Genomic DNA, 19,206 nt, shown 5'->3' with positions numbered 1-19,206 from the left:
TAGTGCCCAACCATATAGAAAGGTCAACTGCACTGCAACCTGAGGAATGAAGAAGTATAATGATTAAAAAACATTCATGCAGAATGTCCTAGAATATTGTAAGAAAATAAAGCAAGCTTCTGTAACTGAAACATGTTTCAACAAGCCATGGAATTAATCTTACAGTTGCATCATTCTGCATCCAAGAGAAAAATCTTATAATCTGTTGAACATCCGTTTATTTGATTAAAGCTCTTGGCCTCTCAGAAACAGGCTGAATTTCAAAGCATGATGGAAGGACCTAGCTGTCTGAGAGAGCTTCCCTCAGGCGCCGTAAGGGTCAACAGAATTCCAAGCCATCCATTTCCACCCACACCCCCCATCCGCCCCCCCCCCGCAACAAATAGTAGCAAATGAGATTGCATCTTAGGGACTGCGTTGGTCATGCTATTTTGTGTGTTTGTGCTAGGCAGTGCCCTAAAAAAATCAACAACATTTACTTCTGAACTATTCCAGGCTACAAAAACTCATGTCGGATTTGATCATTCACTAGTAGCCTGCTCTAAACAAGATATTTAGTTTGCAGGCTGATTTTCTGCTTCTACTATCAGCTTTCAAATATTGACGACTGCAAGGAAAGCAAAAGATTATGTGCTAAAGAGGAAAATACATTATGCCTTCCAAATTCATTGGTAGAAATAAATTTGAAATTTGATGTGCTTATGCAGTTTAGCTATTGCATCAGCATGAGAGTAGCTTCTTCTAGTACCAAATTAAAGTGACACAACGCTTCTGTGCTTACCATGCTCCTGTATAAGTCAGAAATTTTGCATAGAAGATGCATCCGCCCATGGATTTCTGCTCGTGGAAAACTGCCATGAGAGGATTCTGTGTACCTGCTCTTAATGAAATAACATGATACCTTTTTGGTTTTAGTCAGATTGATTGAATGCTTATTGAGTCATTAATAACAATGACCCAGGAGCACTGGGTAGTAGGTGCGGTTTGGATAGACTGTACATAAATGACCAAGCAATTCCCATACAGTGAGCTGGAACACATGAAAAGGAGGATGGATGGTAAGATAATACTTCAAAGATACCCTAGGAGTACTTTTGACTGAACACACCCTGCCAGCTAATGCTTCGGTATTCCTAAACCAAAAATGGGAGTCTTCTGGACGGGTTTAAAAGTAGGCACAGGTGTTAGCATGTTAGCACCTACCTCCTTATGGCAACAGCATCTTTGACTCTGAGACCATGATAATGATGAACATCATTTCACAGAACTACCATTTCACTAGTCTTTCAATAAAAATAGATATGAAAGGAATCAGAGATTTTGTACTATTTATATAAGGGGCTGTAGAAAACCATTTGTAGAAGTGGACACATAAGCAGTGTGTGTTGTATTATTGGTGGATCAGTGAAGAACAAATCATGAGATAAGTTACACAGCCAAATACTGATGCTGTAGCGGGTGTCTCTGTAGATTTAATCACAGATGGGTGAATACGAGATTTACTTAGGCATGATAATATGTTCAGCATTGCAAAACTGTTAAAAACCAGGATATTTTAATTGGGTGGTTGACAAATGGTTTCTACATTAGCTGTTGTCTCTTGAAGGTACTGAGATATATCTATATCAACTTAAGGCCATTATAATTCAGCAATCATTTTGCTTAAAACCTGTTTGGTTTTTTGAATATTTGTACTGTAGCAGGAACTTGAAATACAGTCATGAAACTATGAAAGATCAGGTAGTGGCCATCAACTCTGAGTTGCTCTAACCCCTTTGATACAAAGGAGATAACTTTTGCCAGTTGCCCACAGAGTTTTGGAGCCTGGAAATTCCTCAGGTGATGTACAAAGGCAAGTAAAGGCAAGAGAGGTTTTTTAAAAGATAATGCTTTCTAACCATGGAAGCTATTTCACCAAGCAGTGAAGCTGATAAAACTATAAAAGTGGTCTGGCCTAGTGGTCCTGTGCCAAATCTAAGGTTTGAATGTACAGTGTAACCGGGTCTACATTAGCAGCTTGGTTCAGAGCAGTAATGCAGTTTTGAAGCAAATCCCTTAATTTACTGTGTAATTTACACAGCAAATCTCGATTTACTGTGTATTAGTTCAGCTCTGAGGACAGTTGTGTACCCATGAAACAGATCCTGTTTGGAAAGAAACTAAATCAGAAACGTTGCTCCAGAAGTTCTGCAGTGGTCTTCAGGGACGATAGGTTCCTAACTTACTTGTGGACTACACCACCAAAAGGTCTTCCAGTTTGTGCCTATCACTTTTCCCTGGGCACTGAACCACCCATGTAGTGGAGATGTTTGGCCTAGGAAACTACCCACCACCTAGATCAGGGTGAGCCTCCTGAGCCTCGTGTAACGGAGATGTAAGGAGCCTTAGCACCACTCACTTTGATCTGCTGATTGCACTTCTAGTAGGGGACAAAATGTGTCTAAATGATTACAAGTTCCCTTTACTAAGACATGAATCCCAGGATTTAGGTGACAAAACTCTTGAGGTCTCCCTGCTAGAGAGTGTTATCAGACATGAGGAGTGACATTCAGTTGCCCAAGCCTAGGCATTTAGTCTATTTTATATGTAGAGCAGCTGTAGGATACCCACCCTAGCCACCAGCTGCTGCTTCAGAGGATGTGGGTCTTTTCTGAGGCCCTGTGTCATATCTGCCTGTCCCAGGCAGACATCTTGGCTTCCCAAAGGCCTCTCAGCTGTCTCTAGGCACTTCGTTTTCAGCAACTGGATAACAATTGGGTTCAGCACCCAGGTGTGTGCTAAACAAAAAAATCTGAAAAAAATCCAGAGCTTTGAACAATGAACTCCACAAACCAGATGAGGTTAGAAATCCAATGGCTTCCATGGCCTGGGTCCAGACACAGCATTTTGGTGTCTGTCCAGAAAGCGGGACAGGGATAGGGAGTGATGGTGAGGACTTTCATTTTAAGTCTGCTTTACCCACAGGTGTTTATGCCTTTCCAAAGAGCAAGCTACTTATTCATACATCTGAAACTAATTTTAGGAGGCAATACTCTAACACCCTCATTAGGCTGTATTTCACTTTCTGTGCAGCAAGCATTATTTATTCTCATATATCATATTATCTGTACAGCTAAATAGATTACCAGAAAGAAGAACACAGGAAGGAGAAACTTGAAGATTTTTAGGATTAGCAAATTAAGTTTCAAAGGTAAAGAAGTCTAGCTGCATTATACTTTCATTACTCTGAGGTGTAAAGCAGTGGGTGAGGTGTTAACATCATTATTACCCAGTGAATTTGGAGATTCAGGTAAATGTTTTTTCACCTGGCTGTACATGCATACCTGCACACATACCCATGTGCTTTGTAGTCATAGCGTTTTCAGAGAGTGAAAGGAATTAATGTCTTTCTTCAGTTTTATTTTGTTGTTACTCATGTTGCTTTTTGTCTGATAGTTTTCAGAGAGCCACGCTGGCATTGACTCAGTTACGTAGGAACAGTTTGTGTGTTTTAAGCCACCTTCAAGCTATGTTGCTGTCCACCCTGCTACGTGTGTTTCTTCTAATCAACCGCACACAACATTGCTTGTCTTCTGAAGCAGTGCTTTGTGAATATGGGGGTTTGCGTTGATAAAAAAGGGAAGATGTAGGTTTTTATCCCTTCTTGCTCTTGTCCTGTTTGTAGTTGGGCACTGTCAGCTTCTGTAAAGCCTACAGTTGCGTTCCTTAGTTACCGAGACAGTCTATAGCACACTTCTCTATTTCTCTCTCCCCACTTCTATCCCACAGTGTTTCAAAATGCTTCCTTCCAAAACCAGAATAATTTATGATGTTGAGATTATCAACCACATGGTGTAGTGAGTAAGTCACACATGTTTTCTCAGTAGCCAGTGGTTGCTGGCTGTGAAAGACACACATAGCATTACATTAGCTTCTGTCCTAAGAATTCTAGTCACCATCTCAAAATTTGCTAGAAAAAGCAAGAGGAATGAAATGTTGTACAAGTCCATTTTAGACTGAATATTTATTTCAACTCAATACTTCTCTGGTTTCTGTTATAGTTGCTGTCCCAGCCCTTCATAGGTTTATTTTGCACCCATCCTACTGTGACAGAAGAGTAAGTTTCTTACAGCTAAATCTAGTATGAATGTGTTATTAGTTCAAGTCTCATTATTGCATTTCCTTTCCTAATCAAGGCAAAGAATCTGCCGTTAACAATGTAATCTCTTTTCCTGTTGACTTGCTCTTACAGATAAAACCATAAAAGCAATTGGTTTGAACGGTTCCTTTGCACTCAGGTTCTTTTTCAAAACATTGACTAGTCCTAATTGTCATTTCTTAGGTGATTTAGAATTATGTCTTCCAGAGCCATGATTTTCACAAAACTATTTGCATTAAACTGTCTGGAGATAGTTTGGAGGTGGTTGATTTTTCAAAGCATTGCAGTGAAGGTTGATTCATAGTTCTGACTAAATGAGCTGAAAACCTTGACTAAAACCTTGTGCAATCTTTTGAAAATGTATCACTTTCATCAAAATCTACAATTTCTACATATTGTATTTAGAATGACACGTAGACTAGTCAGCTCTAAATATGTATCCGACAAAATGGTGTGCTCCAAATTAGTCAGCCATTGCCACCTGGCAAGACAAACGGATAACAAATGTTTATCAGGTTACTCCTCAGCCTTTGAATTTTCATTTCAGTATATTCAGAACTATCCCCAGGATGACTGGCATCCCTTTGAACAACTGTGAAGTCAGGTACAGCGAAGTTCCTTAAATATAGTTGTTTCCTAGAATTAAATATTTAACTTCAGTTATTAAAAGATCCTCTTTGTTCACCATTGCCCTTTTTTGCGTAGCTGTATCTAATTTTATATTCTGTTCTTAGCTTTCCATTTTATTTTGATACCAGAAAATCAAAAAGAGAGGACGTCAATTCAAGTCAACATGCACGCTGAGATGTCAAAAGGCATAGTGCAGAAATAGCTCTGCTTTGCAGATTTTATGCAAAGTACTGGCATGTATTTGTGTTCTAGTATCACTGGTTCAGACAACTTCATACCAGCTGTCATCATCTCTACTACAGTAGTCAGCTGAAAAACGATCAAAGTGAAAATTACTCTATTCAGACAAACTGCTTCAATCCATCTTTTATCTGATCATTCAGAATCTCAGTCTCTGAAAGAGAAGTTCACCTGCATTTCTAAGCATTTACTTTAGGTTTATATTGTACTTTTAAAATATAGTACTAAACACAGAAAGTAACATTGTTAATTAAATCACATGAATTAATTAAACCAGTTTCAAGGAGACAATTCACTGGCATTTAAAGACAAAAAGCCCTTCCTTCTTCTCCCTTAAATCCACAAACACAACTTTAAAAGAACCTACAGCCAGGATCTTTGTCTTTGCAAAGGTAGATGTTATAAAAATATGAATTTATGCATCTATCAACTTTCCAATTATATAATGAATCAATAACAAGACTGATGAGACTGTGTCCGAAGACTGATAAGATTGAGAAAACCTATATATTTTTTTATTTCATATACTCTTATCTTTTTTTAATTAATTTTGTTCTGATAAAGGTATTGGGTGGGGTTGCTTTTTTCTGCTGAAACTGAAATGGTGGGATAGTTTGAATGAAAACATGAAACAATAAGTCTTGAGTATAAATCATGAATTTTTCAACATGGACTTTCAGGAAAGTCAGGTCTGTGATCTTATGCTACTTGACTTCAAAATGACAGTACTCACAAGAAAGAGAAAGTTTAATGTGCCAAATTTTTTTTTAGTTTAGCCAAATGTCTTTGCCCTTCTGAGCATCCTCTTCCTCATATGGTAACTCTGCTATCTTGCAAATAGTGGCTATGTCTTAGAACATCTCTTGCTCTTGTAAGAAGATGGACCTCAAGATCCATCTTTAACTGCAATTATTTGTAGTCTTATAGAGGTACTGAAAAAAGCGTGAGCTTGTGAGTATCAGGTCAAAAGTAGATGTCTTCCAAGAAGACTGGTGTGAATGTTTGTGTTTCAGGGTACATTTGTTAGGTGATAAGTTCCCAAGGACAAAAATTGATTAAAGTGTTGAAGAACTTTCCAAATGTCAAGAAGGGAGCAGGAGGGCTTTTTGGTAATTGGTGATTAGGCATTTCACTAGCTTCTGAGTGAGCTCAATCTACCTGTGATCACAGGCACAACTACCTTTTTAGTCAGAAATGACACATCAGTGTCATTTCCTCAGTGATAAGAAAAAAAATAATTGAAAATTATTTAAAATAATAATATAAATTAGGTTTATGTTTCATCTGATTCAGTGCGTATCAGCTAGAGTTGTAATCTTGGCAGCTATAGAGAGTCAAAACCTTTTTTAAGAATATAGATTCTTCACATATACATTTTTATTTCTGTGTTATTTATGTTTTTTCAAGTTATTAATATTGGGAAGCTACAGAGATCACAGAACCATAGAATGCTTTGGGTTGGAAGGGACCTTTACAGGTCATCTAGTCCAACACCCTGGCAAGAGCAGGGACATCTGTAACTAGATCAGGTTGCTCAGAGCCCCATCCAACCTGACCTTGAATGTTTCCAGGGATGGGGCCTCCACTACCTCTCTGGGCAACCTGTTCTGGTGCCGCACCACCCTCAATGCAAAATATTTCTTCCTTAAATCCAGTCTAAATCTGCCCTCCCTTAGTTTAAAATATGTCCACTGATTCTTGGAAATGAAGAAGTAATTTGAGTTTCTTGGATAACATTGCTGTTCAGATAATTTCTATTTTATTTTATTTTTATTTTATTTTATTTCATTTTATTTTATTTTATTTTACATGATAAAGGCCATCACTGCTGCTTACAGAGATGCTTCCATGGTTGTCTAAGTACTAGATACTTTATCTGTTTTTATGTGCTAGGTTAGTTAGTCCAACTAAGCATATCTTAGGTAACAGTTGGTCTGAAGTGTCATGATAAATAATGGGTCTGTGCTTCTCATGTGTGCTTATTTGTGTTGATAATGTGATTATCTGTATCTTTATTTACTTCCTGTGTTGTTAATAAGCATATCCAGAACTGAAGGAAGTAAATCATATTTTTCAGTGTAATGGTTTCTATACTGAGATTGTTTTATTTTTAAATTGTTTCATTAGTTGATTACTTTAAGTCTTACAAATATACTCTCCAGATTTTCCTCTTCTGTTTCAGAGAATCTTGCTTCTGGTTTGGTTTGCGTCCTCTTCGGAAAGGGACTGTTTCTACTGCCTTCGTAGTCTGTGTGATTTCCCCCCCCCCATGCTTTCCTATTCTTTTACCTGCAGTGTTGACTAGTAGTTTTACAGTGTATTCTTCTAAAAGTAGCATAAAAATATGTCTCTCCATCTTAAATGGAAGAATAATCTTACTTTATTCTTTAGCTTATGAAGGCTACACTGTCTGGTATAAGCTAGAAGAGCTCTGATATGGATTAGAGCCCTGCCTGCTGAAGCAGAGCATTTGGAGAAGCACTCTGGGAATAAAAGGTGCAGTTAAAATGGCTCAACTTAGAGCTCCAGCTAAAATGGCTCCAACTAAAAATGAGTTAGGAGAAAAGATGCTGTGCTGATGGTAGAAATTTTTATGTTAACAATTCCTTCACCCTGAAGCTCTTTTATGGCATAAATTTGAGCACACACTTGAAATTTGTCAATAGTGTCATGCTGGTGGCATGCACATGCCCTGTAATTGTGTAAAAAAAAAAACCCTCCAGGCAGAGTTATAAACCTTAAAAAAATCTCACTGTTCTTACACTCAGTAAGTATAAGAGTTAGTATATATGATGGATGTTACTATTGAACATGATACATAGTTTGATAATAGTTTGATACCTGAACTATAAAAATTGTCTGCCTACCCAGAGTTACCGTCTCTTGGAACTCTTCTTGAGAACTGGTCCCTATGCATGGGTTTGCAAAAAAGCACGTGGGCATACTCCAGGCAAGGTCTGCACGGGCCTGCTAAAGAGCAATTTTTCTGGAGCTTTGAGGGACTGGAAAATCAGCAAAGCATAGCTTGCAGAGAGAAATATACTCTTTTATTGGAACAACTGATGTAGTTGGGGGGTGGGCAGAAGAGATACACTTTTGGATGTTACCAGCAGTTCTGCCTACAAGCACTGCAGGGAAAGACCTATGCAAGCATTCTTACCAGAGCAGAGCAAACATTTCTTATACACCCCCCTACACACCCTGTACCACCCAAAGGCCATCAAGAAGATAAGAAATCTCAGATTCCTGTATTGGTCTCTTAAAACAAAAGAAAGAACAGTGCTTCCTGGCCTTTTCAAATAATTACAACAATTTATCAACTTAGACCAAAGTTGCACACTGCCAGAGAGCATTATCTTTCTGTCAGACAGAATTAATTTTAATTTCCTTGCTTCTTAAAAGGATGCAGTTGGATGAGAGGGGCGTCTCACAGCTCCTCAGGGGCTCCAGTTCAGGCTAATAATTAAAATAGGAACAAGGATCTAAAAAAAAGAACGATAAATCTGTGTATATCTGTAGGTGGGAGCCACAGCTATAACAGCTTGAAACAAATCCTGTTTAGTATTTTTCACAGTAATAGGTAGTTTATGCAGAGAATATGGAGGTAGGTTGGAGCTTTGGAAGAAAGGAAGGATTCTGTATACTTCCATGGTTCAGGAGCAGTATGCAACATTTCCCTTCACAAGAAAACAAAGTGTCTTCTGGATCGATTCCCACACCCTCCAGTATACCAACAACTTTCTCTCAATTACCTTTTGGCTTAAGTGAATAAAGGGCTGCAATCAATCCTTTTTGACAAGCCTTTAAAACTGCTTTTTTCCAGATCATTTCCAATAATAACTGTAATTTAAACTTTTATGATAAAAGCATAGAAATGCTATAAAATAGTTCAGGTATTTTTCTGGAGAAGGTGATGTCATTCTTTCCATCAGCAGCAAGAATATTCCACTCATGCTTTAGCCTTTGTTAGCTGAGAAGTAGAAAAGGAATTAGAACATTAGTCAGTATTTTGATATTTAAAATGAATTATTTTCCTCTGTTCTATTACCTTTGTTAGTTAGTTTCCATTTTCCAAAAGTATTTCAATTGCCAAATTTGGCCTTTGTGTGTATTTACACTGTTCTAATGGGGCTTGCATGTGTGTACCTGAGAACAGAATTTGATTCATGTGTAAATACTCCAATTTGCCTGCAATGCAGTGAGATAAAAAATTTTGATAATTCCCAAGCAGCTGTCTAAAAACTTTCTTGGGTGTTTTCTCCGTGGAAGAAAAGAAGTATTTTGTAGTTATCAATGGGCAGCAAAAAATATGCAAAGCAAAAACTCTTCATTGATTTTGGTTCCACTTTTAAACTCCTGAGCAATGAGATTAAAACTTCTGTTCAGTACTAGATGTCATTCGGACAAGACCACAGCTGGCTCTCACATATGTGTTCAAGGGACAATATTAGGAACATCTTCACTGATCTTGAACTTTCTTTTCCCTCAGTGGGACATTGCAGATGTTCCTTGGGACATGGAGGAGTCCTTGAGCCTGGAGCACAGGGCACAGCAGCTGAAGAACTCCATCACATGTCTGTGACAAGCTGTGTTTTTCAGAGTTCTTGGTAAAAATCTGTGATTCCCTCTTACTTGCAACACAGAACTGAGTAGAGTGGCAAAAATATGGAGGAATATGATTCTTGTTTGATTTCCAGCACACTTATATGTGTATCATCCAGCTTTCACTTTGGTTCAGATATTTTACATTTTTTCATTTGAGACCTTCCACTCTCTCAGATAAGGTTAGATACACAGTACTTTCTACTTCTGTCGGGGTACTACAAGGGCATGCATGATTTTCACTGGAAAAAATCTGTTACAGGGTCCTAATAAGGAGTATACCTCCAAAAGATTTGGAAGAGACAGCTCAAATTTGTAATGATTTAAATCAATATTTGGGTAATGCAGGCCATGCTGAAGAATACCTGTCTTCTCCTGTTGATTAAAAAGATGTACCTGCTTAGCAGTGTTCCTTAATTGATTGCCTACATTATCATGTAATGATCCTGTTCAGTACAACATAAAGTTATTAGGAGTAAGTACTTTTTACAGAGATCATAGACTCATAGAATGGTTTGGGTTGGAAGGGACCTTTAAAGGTCATCTAGTCCAACCCCCCTGCCATGAGCAGGGACATCTTCCACTAGATCAGGTTGCTCAGAGCCCCGTCCAACCTGACCTTGAACGCTTCCAGGGATGGGGCATCCACAACTTCTCTGGGAGACCTGTTCCAGTGTCTCACCACCCTCATCATAAAAAATTTCTGCCTTATGTCCAGTCTAAACCTACCCTATTAATGTTTAAAACCATTGCCCCTTGTCCTGTCACTACAGGCCCTGGTAAAAAGCCTCTCTCTACCTTTCTTGTAAAAGTATGGAAAGGCTGCAATAAGGTATCCTGGGAGCCTTCTCTTCTCCAGGCTGAACAACCCCAACTCTCTCAGCCTTTCTTCACAGGAGAAGTGTTCCACCCCTCTGATCATCTTTGTGGCCCTCCTCTGGACCCACTCTAACAGATCCTTGTCTTTCTTCTGCTGGGGGCCTGAGAGCTGGACGCAGTACTCCAGGTGGGGTCTCATGACAGCGGAGTAGAGGGGCAGAATCACCTCCCTCGATCTGCTGGCCATGGTTCTTTTGATGCAGCCCAGGATACGGCTGGCCTTCTGGACTGCAAGTGCACATTGCCAGCTCATGTCCAGCTTTTCATCCACCAGTACTCCCAAGTCCTTCTCCTCAGGGCTGCTCTCAATCCCTTCATCCACCAGCCTATACTGATATTGGGGATTGCCCCAACCCATGTGCAGGACCTTGCACTTGGCCTTGTTGAACTTCATGAGCTTTGCCTGGGCCGACCCCTCAAGCCTATCAAGGTCCCTCCAGATGGCATCCTTTCCCTCAAGAGTATCAACTGCACCACTTGGCTTGGTGCCACTCAGGATGAATGACCTATTATAAAATCAGACACTGGAGAGAGAAAGTTGGCTTTAAAAGTTACGTTGTTTGCTAAATAGGTAATAAATGGGTCATAGAGATAAACCTTGTAAATTGTGTTACCTTCCTGCATTCTTCCCATTTGACATGGTGAATTGTACTTGTTACACAACGTCTTATTGTTCCCAAGTTAACTACAATTGCAACCCTTCCTGTGGCCTCTGTGGACCTGTAAACAAAGAGAGGTGCTTTTACAACCATGCAATTTCTCAGGGTGGAGCCCTGTGATCAGCTGTCTTTAGCATCAAGATTTTAGGCTATAAATCCTGCAGCTTACTGGCATTGCTGCATCTGCAGTTCTGTCCCCTCAGTGGTAATTAAAGGCTTATGTAATAAGCAGTAAAACAATAATTGACATGTGTGTGCTTTAGCCTACCAAGCCAGCCATCCTTTAGCAATTCTTTCTCTGTTAGAGCCAGAGAAGAAAATCATAAAGTACTAAAACAGATTGAAAAAAATATTGTGTTGGCTCAAATTTGACCTTTACTTTCCAGGGACAGTAGCACATGTTGGCTTTCAAGGGACTACCAGAGAGTGCCAGACTGGACCAAACACAGCACTGGTATGAATTCCTGCAAGACATTCCTGCAGTAGCATGGAGCATCCCAAATCATGGACCAAAACACTGTTACGCTAAACCGGTGTTCAAGGAAGAAATAACTGGCTTCTCCTTATCTAAACAAATAAGAAATGTGGATGGGGAATGCCATTCCTGCTAGTGGTGCTAGTACACCTTTGTAGGCTTCTAACAGACCAGAGAATATTTTATCAATTCTGTGTTTTACAGTTGAAGGCTTTAGCCTTAGCTAAGCCAAAACCGGTTGTCAAATTAATAAGAATAAAAGGAAATAGGCAAGAGTGGTAAAAAGAATGAACTTTTTGCTTCTTCAGCTAGCATGGATCACAGCGTAAGAATATCGATTCAGGTGACTGTAGACTATAAAAGATTAGATCTAATTTGCCTAGTGGAGAAATGATAAATAACATTTTTAAGAACACAGCTTTATATTAGGATCCATTAGCTCCTGGAGCATGTCTGAGGGGGTCAACACCGAAAGAGTCTCTGTTGCATTGTGAGTATCAGCATTAGGCTGTGGTTTCCACACAGCTGTTCGGGCTTGCAGAAGTGGTTACAAATAATGGAAGTGAAATGTGCTAGATACGGTACAACCCGAAACAAAAAGGACGTTCCGGGCCCAGGGATCTTACCATCAAAGTGCAAGAGGGATGTTAACAGATGATGTAGCTGGCAAAATGCAAAGAACCGATGAGACTCTAATGACTGCTCAGCAGTGGATTTGGCAGACTAATGTTCACAACAGATTTGCAACAAACAAACTTTACTTTAAGCCTCAATATAAAGAGCTTTACAGGTGTTTGTGGAGGGAAGGATTCAAAAATGTAAAGGGCAATACAACTGACAGAAACAAAGTGTTCCTTGAAATTGTGAAAGTGTGGCATACCTAGGTATTTTCAACAATAAGAGTGGCAACATCATGTCTTTCAAGGCCAGAGGAAAGGATGTTGCAATAATCGAGACAGAAGATGACAAGTATTCATGGCACAGGAAGACTATCTTGAACACATAACTTGGATGACAGTGCCTAGCTCATTTGTTTTCAGAAAATGAAATGTGAGTACGTTACAAGGTTCAGACAGAGCTCGAGTGCAGTAGCTTTTTAGCCCTGTGCTGGCTCTGAGCAAAGCCAGCTGGAGTGCCTGTACCATCCTTGCCAAGCGGAGGACTGGCCCGGGCTGGACCCACCTACGCACAGACCAGTGACAATTTTCTCTAGCCTCTGTAGGAGACGTTCAGGACCAGTAGGCTTGGAGTAAGGTCAGAGGCAGAGGAACTGCCCTGCACTCTGGCCTGTGGTTTGGGCAGGATGCTGATGGTTGTAGAGATAAGGTTCAGGGGCGCCACGGAGGAAAGACAGCAAAGAATTAAGAGTTTAATCATAGTGAATTATTGTCAGCATCTTGAAGGCAAACTCAAAATGTTTTTATGGAAAAGAAGGCAAGCTGAGAGGTTTGTGGAACTACCCCGGTAGATATATTAATTACATTTTCACTGGCTTGATAAGGGAAGAGTTCATCGTCACGGTGACGGGTGCTTGATCCTCCCGCAAAAGCGCAAAAACAACCCGCACACGTTATGGTGTAAACCCCGGTTTCTCTGCACGGAGCCATGCCCGTGGCGCTGGTATTTCCCCCGTGCTGGCCGTTCCCGGGGGCTCAGGCTAGGCCCCCGCCGCGGGTCGCAGAGCACGTGGCTCTCGCCGGCGGGGCGAGGAGACAAAGCGGGCCGGGGGCAGGGCGGGCCGTGCGCCCCGGAGCGGCGGGCAGCCTGCCCGCGAGGGCCCGGCAAGGGCAGCAGCCGCCCGGCCTCGCCGCCCCGGGTTGCCCCGGCCCCGGTCGCGCCCCGGCCCCCGTCGCGCCCCGCCCCGCCGAGCCGGGCACTGCGCCGGGGAGGCGGGGCCCTCGCAGGCCCCGCCCCGGCGGCGCTGGCGTAGGCGCTGACGCGGCGCCCCGCCCGGGGGAGAGGCCGGCTAGCGGCGGGCGACAGGCGCCGTTAGCTGCCGGGCTCGCCCCGCGGCGCCCGCCCGCTCTGCTGGGCCATGCGGTAGCGGGCTGCGGCGGGCGGCGGGCTCTCGGCGGCCATGGAGCAGCTCCCGGGCGGCCGGCGGCCCCGGCTGGTTTCCTGGCTGGGGCTGGGGCAGCGGCAGCGCTCCTGGGAGGTCACCTTAGACGAGGAGCGGGGACGGCTGGCCTGGCGCGACCCCCGCTCGCCGCGCCGCGGCGGCGGTGAGTGGAGCGGCGAGGCGGGACGGGCTGTGGCGGGCGGCCGTTAGCGCACCTGCCGCGGCCTCGCGGCGGGCCGGGGCCGCCTGAGGGGCCGCCTCTCCTCGGCGGCGGGCAAGGGCGTTCGCAGCGTCCCCGGCGGCCTGGGGCAGCGCGCAGGGCGGCTGCAGGCACGGGTGCGGGCGGGGATGGCCTGCGGCCGGCCCTGCCCCCGCCGGGGCGCTGCTGGAGCCGGGTCTCACGGCGGCGGCGTGCGGTTCTCGGCTCAGAGTGCGTTGAGCGTTCGGAGTATCCTGTTTGCGCGGAGTATTTCCTGTGCTTGGGCGCCTTTTCGCCCTACAGAGGATGGGCGGCAGTCGGCGTCGCCCGGTGTCCGCGGCAGCAGTCTCCTCTGGGGTTCGGAGTCGGACGGTGAAAGACGGAGGCAGATTTAATCGCGCCCGGGCCCGGCGGCGCGGGAGCGCTGCGGCCGTGCCGGGTACCAGGGAGCCGAGGACGGAGCGGTGGCGGGACTGCCACCGGAAGGCAGCCGGCTGTGCTGAACGTGTCAGCCGGTTAATCGGCTTCGAAACAAAGCTGAAAGCTCCTCACGATGAGCCGCAGGCACTGCGTGCGAGTGCAGCGAGTTCTGTGTTCTGCAGAGGAGGCAGTTTAAGCGTCTGCTCTGAGCGTGTGCCTCTGATAACAAAGGCAGAAAACCTGTCCCAGCAGCCGTATGAGGAAAGCACAGATTTGTTTAGCTGAACCCCATTGTTTCTTGGCACTGCGAGCAGGTAGCAGCACGTAGTTTGTAACGTTGCATTCAAATTAATTGTAGCAGGATATAACAGACTTATAGAACTTTAAAAGCAACTTTTTTATTTTTAGTTACGTGACTTAGTTCTGGTTAAAAACCACTTTCATACTGAGGCAGTGTTTCAGGCAATTATATTTTTTCAAATGAGGTTTTTTTTATTTAAAGCTCTTTGCTTTCTAAGAGGCTTCATGGAAATTTCCAAATAAAGTTTAACTTTTGCGAGTTACTGTTTTGGAAATATTTAATGTAGGCCAATAGTTTGTAATGGGGTAACAAAGCTGTTTGTAGTTCCCCTTTTGTGCAGTTAGAATAATGCCAACTTACAAAACTGCAAGTGGGAGAGGTTACTGCTGAAAATACCTGACAACATTTCAGGATAACTTATGAAAATGTCTGTGCATACAGCATATCAAGCTTTCTACTACACTTCAGGTAGTATTTTTATCAGATTCTTTCACCTTGGGGTTTTTATATAGTAGTTATTCCCATTATTAATATAGTCCTATTAGCATGGTATGTGAACATCTGAAAATGTATAATGTCCTTCTTTTCACAGCAGCTGCTGTTGAGTGGAAAACTGCTGTCACCTTCATTTTAGAGGCTGGAGGAACTGAGACAGAGAGGAACTAATAATAGAAAGGTTGACTAGAACTTTATCTGAGAATGGTTTGAATATAGATGTCTCCAGTCCCAGGCAAGTTCCTGAACTTAAATAGTTAAATAGTTCTTCCCTTCTTACCATGTACCTTTCCTATGATAAAATCAGGAAAATATTTATCATCTTATTGGCCTGAGGCTTTTTGAAAAAAGATGAGGGAAAAGGGAGAAGGAGAACTCAAAAAGAATTGTAAGAATTTGATGTTGTAGTTTACGTAACTGAGAATTGGTCATGTTTTAAGTACATCTCTTCTTATTTATGATAACATAAAAAAAAGAGTTCGTTATCCTTCCCTTGCTACTGTGTGAATACAATTTGACATAATTTAGTTTTTATCAGCAGTACTGCTGAAAAAAGTATTTCAAAATTTTTGAACTTCAGATGTACAGCTAAATGAACTTACAACTTTGAAGACAAATTAGTTCTTTAATTCTGCCAAGCTTAATATATTGGTGTGAAAAATAAGCTGTATACTTTTCAAAATGAAATAAAATTAGTCTAGAGAAAGGTATCTGGGTCCTAAATTTAAAATATAAAGTTTCAAAGCCTTTTGGGACAATTGCTCCCACTAGGTAAAGTAGCCCCTGCTTTGGAGAGAATTTTGTTGAATTGTGTAAAATCCTTCTAAAAATGGCTTTGCAAAGTTACCAGTTGACTGATCTGTAGGCTAGAGCAAGTTCAATGGGAGCTCCATTCTACTGTATGATGACTTCCTTTAGACCATGCATGAGTGCCACAAAATCACACTAGCTCTCTTCTTAGCACTCGGAAGTTTACAACTGCTTACAGTTGTAAGTTTTTACAACTTTTTAAGTTGTAAGTTTTCTTACTCCTGGTGGGCCAAACCAAGTATGAATCTGTCTTGAAGCCTGTTCCAAAGTGAGTGTCAGAATGCTGGGAATGGTGGAAGGAGAGTGGGACTTAGTAAACTGGGCTCTTTTTAAGGTAGTTCCTGAAGTAGTACCCAGTTGAAGATTCCTTAGGAGGTAAGTCTGGTTACTGAGTGTGGCTGCTGTCCTGAAGCATGGCTATCTACAAGATTTTGGAAAATATGACATGGAATCAAAAGAGAAAAGGGAAGGTGGGAGAAGAAAAAGAAAGGCCTAAGTGTTCTGGAGGCACAGGTACAATTTATGTAGAGAGCAATACAATAGATGATGTAGCTGCTCTTCTTAACACCCTGATTAATTCATGTGTTTCCTGTGCTTGTGCTTTAATACCATCACAGTTTTATATTATTGCTGCCCTGTTGTCTTTAAGCTCTTTTAAGACCTGGGATGGCTCATGGTGTTTGCAACAATTATTTTGGAAATATGAGCAGCATACATGACAGTATATAAATAAACTTTATAATGTGGAAGATGGTCAGTTAGGAGCATATAATTTCAGAGGAGTTGCTTGACCAAGATTGGTATCTTTCTACCATTTAGCGTTTGACTACGTGACTACTCTGCATTATGCCTAAATACAGACTTAATTATGCAGTATAGAAGTGCTATATTTTTTGTTTAATAGGTAGTTATTACAGTGAAACAGTTGTCTTTAAACTGAAAAAACTCAGTGAGGACTGCTTATTTTCTGAGTATTTATTACTGTCTGGGATTTAGCTACATAAGTAAAAATGGTTTGGTATATATTTTGTCAAGATTTTTAGACTTTGACAGGTAAGGAACTAGAGCTATAGTTAGGTATATTGTAGAAGTGTTGAAATATCTACCTCTCCCTATTGCATCCAAATTCAGGAACAGATAGGAAACAACAGAAACTTTCTCCTATTGTCCAGGAAAAGACAGTTTTACAGAATATGGGGAGATTCTTGTGTTTTCTCATCTTTGTACAATGATATTAAAATATATATATATTTTTTTTAAACCCATTCTGTCAGAATGCATTTTGTGAATAAAGAAGTATTAATTCAGGAGAATTATTTTTAATTCTGTCATTGAGAAGATACCACCACCAACAAAATCATAAAAAGTTTGTTCAAGTCATGGTATGTTTTTAAAACCTTAAATCCTAAATACTGTTTACTTTCCTTCCCACTGTTAGACCTTGTTTAACAGCGTCATATTTTCAAGTTCTGTCTTCAGTGTAATGAGGTTCCCACTTCCCATTCTTTGGTTGGTTAGACTTGTTTGAACTTAGAGGGAAAGGTTTTATCTGAAATTTTTCATGTGTTTCTCTGTTACTCTTAGCTATGCATCTGTTTTTTCCTAGGCATGCCTTCATCTTCAGATATTCTGAAGAACATTATTTTTCAACATTGTAACACTTCACCATGAAATTTAGTTGATCTGCAAAGCTGGGCAGATCAATTGTTTTATTATTTCCTCATGTTGATGGCACAGTCAGGTTTTTCTCAAGTAACGCGTGACAAAACTTTGTGTACCCAATTTCATAGCAGATTATATATTGTACATATGTGCCTATTTAGGTATTTTAGAAGTATTGGCTAAGATTGTATCATGCCTAGTACTAAGGGACTACAAACACAGAATGAGATTCTCTTGACACTTTTCTATTTTTTTAATTGTAAAGTACAAGTATGAAGGTGGTTATCAAACTAGGCACTGGACTGTATGCCTTCACTTATTGCGTGTACTTTCCTTTAGCCCTTCTATTTCTCCCTTCAGAATTTTCCCTTGGCGTGTCTTTTCCAGCTTTCCCCTGAAGACAATGACTTGAGGAAGCCTCAGTACTAGCGTTCACAAGACTGATGCCATTCTGATGTGGATTCTAAAGAATGCTCAGTTTGATAAACACAGTACTGAGTCGGCAGAGGTGGGCCTGCTTGGAAACAAGGCCTGTCCAGCACCTGTAGTGTGTTGGCACATCCTTAGTCAAGGTCATTTTTCATCAGTCATTCCCAATTGGCAATGGGCATGTGTAGAAATCTGAACCATGTTTTTCTTTAGGCAGTTCCACTGGCTCCATTGAACTGGTAGGATGTGGGGAATAATATCTCTAGAAGGCACTGTTTCTTTGGAATGTATCTTCTTCTGTAATTATTCAAATATAAATGCACACTACATCAAACAATACATGTTTGTCAGCATACATGTCTTTGGTGGTTTTTTTTTTTCCCTTAAGGTGAAGTGCATCTTATTTCTTGCTTTATCATTGACGTATTCATAGTTGAGTTAAAAAGATTTAATTTGGAAATTAAAAAAAAAATCAATGGGAAAACATTCAATAGTATGATTTAAATATGCAAATTGATCCAAGTTCAAATTGCTGTGATTTGATTCAAATTCTGTGATGTGAAGCAGCAACTCTGTGTGTGATCGTATTAGGACCTGATCTATTGTCTGTTGGTTTACGAAGTACTTGAAGATTTACTTAAAGCCAATTTCCCTATACATGGCTGTATATTGTGAGATCATGGCCTTCAGATGTTTCTGTGACTCTTCCACAGTTTTGAATTAAATCATTTAGTCATGATGCCTTTTTTCTTCCCCCTCCCCCAGGATGTAAATTCTACATGATTCTGCTCTTTATCCCTGTCCACCATCTTCTCTTATTCTGGTCTTTATTGGACACAGTTTTCTGTAGTGCATGATCAATATAATGCAATGTACCTTCTGATAGAAAATGTTCTTGTTTTCTTGCTTTTAGGTGAAGGCAAAGCTTAAACTTAGGAAAGATAACTTATGGTTCATGTGGTCTGTAACAGTAAATTAGTTTTCAAAGTGACTGAAAAAATACTTTTTCTTTAAATCTGCACCCCAGCTTTTTAGTTGTTAATATTTTCGAGTCACAAGAGTACACTAATAATTTAAATTAATTCTGAATGCCACTGCATCCGTGGGCCTGAGCTGAATTTTAAGAATAAACCAAATGCTGTGATCAGTGACACTTTTATGCTTTTGCACATGTCTGTGTTGCTTTGAGATAACACATTTCTGAGGGA

The 19,206-nt window shown here is 41.1% G+C and overlaps 1 protein-coding gene across 2 annotated transcripts in view; it reads left to right on the top strand.

Moving 5' to 3' along the window:
* Window positions 1–13,564: 13,564 nt before the first annotated feature.
* CERK (ceramide kinase) overlaps window positions 13,565–19,206 on the top strand; it is a 43,705-nt gene continuing 38,063 nt past the window's right edge. Inside the window, exons 1-2 of one of the 2 annotated variants that reach the window (XM_075492359.1) lie at window positions 13,709–13,845; window positions 15,195–15,332. In XM_075492359.1, coding sequence (XP_075348474.1) covers window positions 15,317–15,332 — 16 coding nt within the window. In that variant the 5' untranslated portion in view covers window positions 13,709–13,845; window positions 15,195–15,316. Of the gene's footprint in view, window positions 13,846–15,194; window positions 15,333–19,206 lie in introns of both variants that reach the window. The other variant, XM_075492349.1, reaches the window with a different exon arrangement.

The sequence above is a fragment of the Mycteria americana genome, chromosome 1 (genome assembly GCF_035582795.1).
Source record: "Mycteria americana isolate JAX WOST 10 ecotype Jacksonville Zoo and Gardens chromosome 1, USCA_MyAme_1.0, whole genome shotgun sequence".
Classification (NCBI taxonomy): domain Eukaryota; kingdom Metazoa; phylum Chordata; class Aves; order Ciconiiformes; family Ciconiidae; genus Mycteria; species Mycteria americana.
This window is presented reverse-complemented; position numbering and strand designations above follow the sequence as displayed.